This window comes from Nelusetta ayraudi, unplaced genomic scaffold, assembly GCF_046127955.1.
Source record: "Nelusetta ayraudi isolate G7.1 ecotype Tasmania unplaced genomic scaffold, CSIRO-AGI_Nayr_v1 ptg000042l, whole genome shotgun sequence".
NCBI classification, from domain to species: domain Eukaryota; kingdom Metazoa; phylum Chordata; class Actinopteri; order Tetraodontiformes; family Monacanthidae; genus Nelusetta; species Nelusetta ayraudi.
In genome coordinates, this window is record NW_027466092.1 from 10957193 (window position 1) to 10965690 (window position 8498).

Here is an 8498-nt window from a genome sequence, read left to right on the forward strand (position 1 = left end):
AGCATGTATAACTAACAACTGGGAAGCTGTAAGATATTTTTTTTCCCACATCCAGCGATAAACTAGTAAAAAGAAGATATGAGTCAAATCCAATCTTCAGACTAAATACAAAAATTAATTTATTCACCTTTTAACTGATTAAAACACATCCTGTTAAAACAACTTTCAATCAGAACTCACTGTGCTCACTGTAAAAATTAAGGCAATTTTTCATTTCATTTCATTATGGCTTCATATGTTTAGAGGGTACAAATTTTCCAGTTATATGACTTCAGTCAGATACACAATTAAGCTTCTCCTTCATTTAAGTGAGGCTGGCACTTGACCGCCCTGATATCCTATGTTTAAAAAAACAAAGACTCATTGCAGAAGCAGGGTCAGTAGAGTGGAAAGGCAGCAGAGCAACACGGCAGTCCTCCCAAACCACTGCTGATTAGCTCTGCCATACAGCTGGAGCTCGGGTATTGTGTTCGTGATGAAGCTGGAGAAGCTGGTCACTCGTGCGTAAACGCCCGGCTTGTTTTGCTGAGCGCAGCCCAGTCCGAAACTCACCACCCCTGCCTGCACCCAGGTCCCGTTCACCATCGGGCAGACGAGAGGCCCGCCTGAGTCCCCCTGAGCAGACCACACATTCAGGCACACATTCAGCATTCACCACTGGGAGGTGTCAAAGTGCTCCGAGAGGAGAGCTCCTACAGTTATTTTCCCATGCAGCTTTGCCTATGCAGTGTGCGTTGTCAAAGTACAAAGAAGCCCAACGGGCTGATTCAACTGTACCTGGCAGGAGTCCTTGCCGCCCTCCTTGAATCCAGCACAGACCATGTCTTGCAGGATGTCCACCTTGTCTGTGGGGTCTGTCTGGTACCACTGCTGACATGAACTCTGGGAAATGATTGGCACTTGGACTTCCTGTAATGGTCCTACTCCTTGCAAAGGCACTGGTAGAATATAATGCAAAACACACAAAAACGTTAGTGTGTTTTTTAGTAAAGTGTGCTGTGCTTTATAAGAGTATACTCAAACGCCATCTGGTGTAAAGCATTATATGCAAATATTTAGACTAAAATACTGGGGTGTTTTCTAAAATCTAGCTTTCTATCCCTGCAGTTGGGAAAACAGGAGCCGGATTCAGAAGCGACATTGAATAAACACATTTTAAGTTAAAGTTTGAAATAATATGCACCTGCATATTATTTCAAACTTTAACTTAAAATGTGTTTATACTGTACAACAAATCCTCTTTTTAAATAAATAACATTAACCTTTAAAAAAAAAAGAGAGAGAGAGAGATTTTAAAATGTAAGTCCATTAAAAGGCAAAGCAGAACATGAATTCAAGTGAAACTGCATGGCTGGTGTTGCACATTTTTCACAGCCCTCTAAACGTCAGACCAAAATCACAACCTGAAAAGCATCTGGCTGTCAGACTGCCGTGGATTTGTGTACACATTTAAAACTGTGCAATGTCCCAATACATTAAAAGAAATAAAGAACTGGGAGGAGGATTTACCATTGTCGCGGATGTGCCCCCAGCCTGTGACGGTACACTGCAAGCCACTTGAGAAGAGGACTCCAGGGGACGGCAAGCAGACAGGACGGATATAATCTGTCCAGGTTAGGGGGCTGGACAGTTCTACCAGCGCCACGTCCGCTCCATTGTGGGGTTCGACGTAACCTGGCGAAACCACTATGCGCTTCACGCTATGGGTTCTCTGGTTCGGGTTGAAGCTATTCAGAAAATGTCGACCGGCGTAGATTGTGTACTGGCTCACGTCGTGTGGACTGAAAGAAGACAGAGTGTTAAAGAGTAACAGCCCCTGCTGCTGGACTTTGGAAATCTTAGACAAATTCAAACAAAAAGGCGCTTTTGAGTGTCCTTTTTTTTTCAAGCAGACGATCCTTAGTATTATTTGCGTTGTGAAAGTGTACTTGCAGTTAAAAAGACAATAAAAGACAGTTTACTTTACATAGTTTGAATTGGGTGAGATGACAGAATGGAATTTGACCTTCCACGCACTAGAACTAGAGAGAGCCTCCAATTTGAAGTTGTCACCATCTTTGATGACAGTAACTGCTCTCAATCAATGCCATGAAGTCCAATTTTTAAAGAGAAGAGTGAAAAAAATTAAGGAAGAAAATGTGAAGTGCCACATAGCTCCCTGTTGTGTCGAATTGCATTCCAATTTGATTCCAGTTAAAATTATAAAAAAATAAAAAAAACGTTTTCCCCAAGACATGCATTGCAGCCCCATGGCCAGAGCTGCTTGCACACTGTACACACCAGAGTGTTTTGGGAGGCTTGACACAACTTTTACGAGCATGCAAATGCAAACCTAGACAGCAACATTTTGCTCTAGCTGATCTAGAGGCCCATCACAACAATGCGGCTCCTGCTCCCCCCTTCATCTTGATTTAATCAGTATAGGAATATATTTGTAAGTAGTAAAGTTGTAAACTGAATTTCAAATCTGAGCAACCTATTTCTTGAGGCAACAACTAGGGTTATTTATAAACCTGTTTTATGATATTTATTGGAAGGGCGGGGGGGAGTTGTGCTTCCAGGAAGTCCAATACAAATTAATCATCTCAGCATAAAACAAATTGCTGCTGTAAAGTTAATCAGGTCCCTTTTGTGCTCTTACTTGGGAAAGCAGTGCGCGGCTGACAGGACCCAGTTCCTTGTGATAATGGACCCTCCACAGACATGACTGTTGCCTTTCTGCAGGTGCAAGAGGGAGTCAGCAGAGTGAGTCAGCCCAGCATCACTAGCAATGGCCGATTTGGCAAACAAGGACAACGCTTCTCCACATTGCACGTAGGGAGGGAGGGCGGGAGAGAGAGAGAGAGAGAGAGAGAGAGAAACAAAAACACAGAAACAAGCTACTAATGGGCGTCGAGTCAGACACACCTGTATATCCACCTGCCAGGGCCAGGCGCCGTCTTCGGCTGTAGTGCCACCCACAATCCTGTCCTCGACCCCGTTCCTGCCATCGATTATCGGTGATCGACCACACTCTTGGGCGTTAGAAGCCAAAATGCCTGAAAGAAAAATATAATCAGGAGTTTTTGTTTGTTTGTTTGTTTATTTATTTATTCCCCGCCAGACGTGGTAGTGTGAGGCGACGGGGCTCGAGCGGGCTAGCTAGCGGGTGTCAGGCCGTGAACAGGTGGACAAAAGCGGAAAAGAAAACATGGAGGGGACTTTGGGTGGGGGGTCGACAAATAACGGCACTCACCTGACATGAGAAAAACGATGGCCGGGAAAAGTAGTTTGTCCAACATTTTTCTTTTCGTCCCTCCTCTGGCGGTTTCGCGTCAAAAACAAATGATGGGCAAGAAAACCTCAGCAAAACAACGGTTCACCCCGCAAAGGCTTCACGACGGCCAGTTGTGTGTCCTCGACCCTCGACCTTTTTCAGTCGAGTGCTGAAACCTTTTTCAGTCGACGGCTGAAAAAGGTTTATTATTAATATAACTCGATTTGTTTTTTCCCCTCGCCGGTAGGTTTTTCCTCCGTTGGCGAAGCCAGGTAGGACCGTTCAGTTTCAGGTTCAGTTCCGAACGCAACAGGGAAGGGAATACCTGTGCTCTGCTGTGACAACACCCAATTAAAACTTCTTGTCCCGCCCACCAGATCAACCGTAGCCAATGACATACATTGATTTTAAATCGGACAAATCACATTCCCACACCTGACTAAAGTTGAATCTATCTATCTATCTTTATGTGTGTGTGTGCGTGTGTGCGTGTGCGTGTGCGTGTGCGTGTGCGTGTGTGTGTGTGTGTGTGTGTGTGTGTGTGTGTGTGTGTGTGTGTGTGTGTGCGCGCGTGCGTGTGTGCGTGTGTGCGTGTGTGAAATATATTAATTAATAGAGTGAAATGTTTAGGATGTGTGTGTGTATACACATAGATAGATAGATAGATAGATAGATAGATAGATAAAAAATTTTTCTCTCCCGAATTTGATTCAGTAATTGTCCCTCTGTGAAAGTATGCCAGTGTTCCACTGTTTCCCTCAGTGGAACACTTGTGTCAGCGTGATGAAGTGCGATAACGGAAAGGCATCTTATCTCGCAGTCAGTGTTTTATTGCCACACCATGTTGCCCTGCCCGACAGCCATGATGTAGGTTACACTGGCACGTCATTCGATGTAGCAGGGAAAAAACAAATACAAGCCACATGCATTGCCTCATGAAGATTATCACGCACAACAAATATCAAATTGATACTAAATACAAAAAAATTGCACATTTGTTTATGCCCTGCAGTATGGCGCAACCTTACAATCTCAATGCTTTGGTTATTTTTAAATGTGCATGTTCACCAAACATGTTGCGCTCCTGTGTGGGCTCTTCACTCTATTTATGAATATTGATCTTCCTTTTACAAATGCAACATTTTTAATAAATGAGTAGTTTAAATTTGAAGTGCAATCATTCAGCTTTCTCGTGGGACTTTTTTTTTTTTTTTAATCACAAATATTACATTACTTGCTAGGTAACATAATGTAATGTTGCACTTTATTGACCATGGTGTTTTGGTCACATCTTAATCTCGATACGCTCTAGTCTTGATAAGGTCTTGATAAGGTCTCAGTTGGTGCGGCCATAACTACAACCCTAGAGTGAGGTTTCGGTCTGTCGGGAGAAGGAGTTTTCCAGGTTCCCTCATGTTATTCCAGGTGGAGAGTGTAAACCTGCTGAACCGGTATCTAAGAGCAGGGTTGCGGTAAACCCATATGTGCTGCAGCTTGATTGGGAACACTGATGTGAAGACAAAGGGTCATGCCAAACAATGAGGTCAAAGGTCAAACTGTCCCAAAGTCCAAAAGGTGTGCGCCTTTGATTTCATGTCACCAGCATAAAGTCATCTGACTTTTTCACCACACCGCTGATACTTTACTGTGGGATTGCTGGATCGCTGTTTTTCTGTGTCAAACCTCTTTTTTTCTCTCTCTTTTATTGTATTTTCACTTGACAATAAATGTTTATTTCCTCTGTCTATAAAGCTGTCTCTGCCCTACCCCGCCCCCCCCCCTCCCCTCCCTACCCCCCCTGCCTCCCCCGCCCCCCCCCTCCCTGCGTCTCTCCCACCCTCCCTGCCTCCCTGCCCCAGGCAGTGTGTCTAGTTTCACAGAGCAATTGAAGGTGACAGGGACAGAGAGAGAGGGAGAGGGAGGGAGGGACAGAGGGAGGACACATCACAGTATCGCCTGGGGCTACACAACAGCAGAGGAAGAGCGAGAGATGGAGGGACAAAGATAAAGAGGGAGAGACGCACGAAGGTACACACAGGGAATTCCGTAAGCAGGTACTGAAAAATAAATAAATAAATGAATAAAGTTGCGCACTGGAGAGTTTTAACTGGCGGGACGTCAGAGTGGCGGCGGCCCGCCGCTCGGCTGACGGTCACTTTTCGAAAAAAAAAAATCGCTCGACGGCGTCATTTGGCGCGCGAGCCCCTCTGACTCCGCTCCCCTCACTCATAATATATGAGGGCATTATCAGATCCAGCCAGTAAGAGCAATTATAATGCACTCCCGTTTGTTTTTATTTTAACGACTTGATGAATATTTGTCGTGGCACCGTAACCATGGCGACTGCCTCCACCGCCGCCACCCAAACCCCCCTCCCAACCTCTCCGCCTCCCCCGCTCCCCGGCCCGTCCACCGCCCCCACCTCATCCCCCCCTTCAGCGCTGAAAAAGCAAGGGATGGCGAGCGAGAGAGGGTGGGAGGGAGAGAGAGAGAGAGAGAGAAAGAGAGAGAGGTGACAGGAATGAACTAACAAGATGCACTAAAAAAATTCATGTCCCGGAGCAACATGAATCTTTGCAGTAAAGCACGCGGCCGTCTCTCCCGCCCTCCCTCCCGCCCTCCCCCATCGCTCGTTCTCACACGCACACACACGCACGCATGCACGCACGCATCACAACACACGCAAACACACAGATTTAATACACTCAGCGCCTAGCGATCACATAGGTTAAGCCATATTCCAACAACTGGAGCACAACATGGTGCACACGCAGTTGGGTAAAGACAAAACAAAGCAAGTGTTGGCGTGAAGAACACAGGTGACGGTATGAGCGCATTGTCGAGGGCGGCTGTGGGTGGAACGTGGCCTACGTTTTAAATAATCATGCCACCTTTGTTATGAACTTGAGCTGACCTTTTTATTTCCCTAAATGCAAGCCATCAAATTACTACAGAACCCAAGGGAAGTGTGTAAGGCTTTGTGGCAACTCATGATAAGAAAGTATATTATTGTTAACTCCAACTCAAGTTCCACTTGGTCTGGTGTCTTTATTTCAACCAGCTGTGCTGTCAGGGTGAAATCATGCGGTAGATATGCTGGAACAACATGACCGCCTCCTTACAAGCTAATGTAAAAATGTATATTCGGTAGGTTTAATTGGGACGGGTTTTTTGTTTGTTTGTTTGTTTTAAAGGGATTTTGTCAACTTAACTTAACAAAAACTTAACAAAAAACAACATAAATGCATACGTTCATGCAAATTTATACAAGTACATGATTGTATATGCTATTCATTAGGCCTTTAATTTTTTAGCCCTTTGTGCGCCACTTTTTGGACCGTCATGACAGGAAGTGAAATTATTACAATAAAATAGAACATTTCTCTTATTTTACCGCCTTGTTTTTGAATTTCCAGATTTAAATTTTGCACAAAAATTGTGATTTCAACTGGAATACCCAAAACATAAAGAAGACCGAAGTTTTTAATCAAAAATTTTAAAAAGTTGCTTCAACTACTCTTATCTCGACTCTCTGAATATTACAGTGCTGCTTATATATTTATGAATGAATATTAATAATGCAATTATAATAAGGTGCATCTATTTTAAAGTACATTCAGCTAGTAAATCGCTCCTGTTTCAACATGCAGGGCCGCTGCGATGCACCATTGGTACTTTTTCCTTAACTAAAGCAACTTATTGCTTTCTCTTCTTTCCACTGTTGATCTCCCTCCACTTTACCTTTGAACCTGTCAGGTCCTTTTCTTTCTCCGAGGTGCGTCTCGGAGGAAAGTAACAGAGAAAGGGGAGGGTGGAGGGTGGAGGGGGGTGAGGGAGAGAGAGAGAGAGAGAGAGAGAGAGAGAGAGAGAGAGAGCAACGGGGGCAGAGGAGAAAGAATAGCATAGTATGAAAGAGAGAGGGAGCGACAGAGAGAAAGGGAGCGCAAAGTCTTGTCAACCGGAAATAAAACAAGCTGGCACCCTCCCCATCCCCGAGCCCCTGCACCCACCCCAAAGTCACATACTTCCTCTTCACTCTCTCTATCTCTCTGCCACCGCTTCCATCTTCCGTCTCTCCCGTCTTCTTTCCCCCCTTCCACGGCAAAGAGATATATTTAAAAGCGCGGCTGCACTCCGCTCTCGCTCTTTGCTCCTGCCGCACACACCGTCATACCTGCGTCATCCGTCACGCCTCTCATCAGACCCGCACATCCACGCAGGGCCGAGGCTCTCTGGACGCTGCTCCTTCGGCCTGATCCAGGCTTCGCACCGCGCCTTTGTTTGTTTGTTTGTTTGTTTGCCCGCAGCCCTGGAGGGGGAAAGTCGGCAACTCAGGGAACAACACACACAGGTGTTGTGGAAAAAGAAAAAAAAATCTGTCGGCAGTCTGAGCTCTTTTCTACAAAGGAATTTAGCGTATTTAGTCAAAGGGCAGTGTGTCTGTGTGGCACAGCAGGCCTAAAACACGGCTGAGTGAATTACTCAAGCCGTAAGAGCAGAGCAGAGGCTTAAAGCTGATTTATCTGCCTGGAAACCATTTGTTTTCTCGACACTAACATGTTTCAAGCAAAAGTGCTTGAGAAATAAGAGAGCCTGCTTATCACAGAAGAATCAGTGACTGACAAGGTCAGTGTCTAAAGAATATGTTGCTGGAGTTCGACAACATGGTGTGCATTATGGGAGTATATAAAGATAAGAATTGACATTTTAAAAACAAAACTTCATTCAATTTTCATCAAATGAGTGCAGTCAATTAGCTATTCACAATGTTGGCTTGTTTTAAATTCACACAAATTCACACAAACTGATTCCTTTTAAATAAAAAAAAAAAAAACTCTTTTTCAGGCAACCTTAAATTTGAAAAAAAATGCAATTGTGTGAATGCGTGTGTGTGTTAATTGTCAAGGTGATACAAATGTTTTCACTCACAGGAGGTATTTTTTTGTAAAACACTGTGACGATGCTCTGAGGCCCAGTACTGTAATAACATCACAATTCCCACACTCACACAAAAACAGATACATATTTGAACACATCCTAAAAAGTTATTTATTCATCATCATCATCATCATCATCATCATCATCATCATCAAAAAATAAATAAATAATGATGATAATGATAATAATAATAATAATAATAATAATAATAATAATAATAATAATAATAATAATGATAATAAAGTTCAATTAGCTGTTTTGGGTTCTGTGCTTGGCTATCATGTTGATGAGGAAAAGTGACTCC

The 8498-nt window shown here is 44.0% G+C and overlaps 1 protein-coding gene across 1 annotated transcript; it reads right to left on the reverse strand.

Moving 5' to 3' along the window:
• Positions 1-95: 95 nt before the first annotated feature.
• LOC142893606 (serine protease 27) lies at positions 96-3584 on the reverse strand. Its single transcript, XM_076034363.1, has 6 exons — positions 3236-3584; positions 2908-3038; positions 2642-2718; positions 1510-1781; positions 778-938; positions 96-615 (listed from the first exon to the last, which is right to left on the reverse strand). The coding sequence occupies exons 1-6, from the start codon at positions 3279-3281 to the stop codon at positions 361-363; spliced, it is 942 nt and encodes a 313-aa protein (XP_075890478.1). The 5' UTR covers positions 3282-3584; the 3' UTR covers positions 96-360.
• Positions 3585-8498: the final 4914 nt, after the last annotated feature.

Excerpts from the sequence above, each read along its gene's own strand:
- LOC142893606 (XM_076034363.1), bottom strand. The coding sequence starts at position 3,281 with ATGTTGGACAAACTACTTTTCCCGGCCATCGTTTTTCTCATGTCAG. Across the intron at positions 3,039-3,235 it reads CATCGTTTTTCTCATGTCAG|GCATTTTGGCTTCTAACGCC; the intron begins GTGAGTGCCGTT and ends TTTTTCTTTCAG. Across the intron at positions 616-777 it reads GCGGCAAGGACTCCTGCCAG|GGGGACTCAGGCGGGCCTCT; the intron begins GTACAGTTGAAT and ends TGGTCTGCTCAG.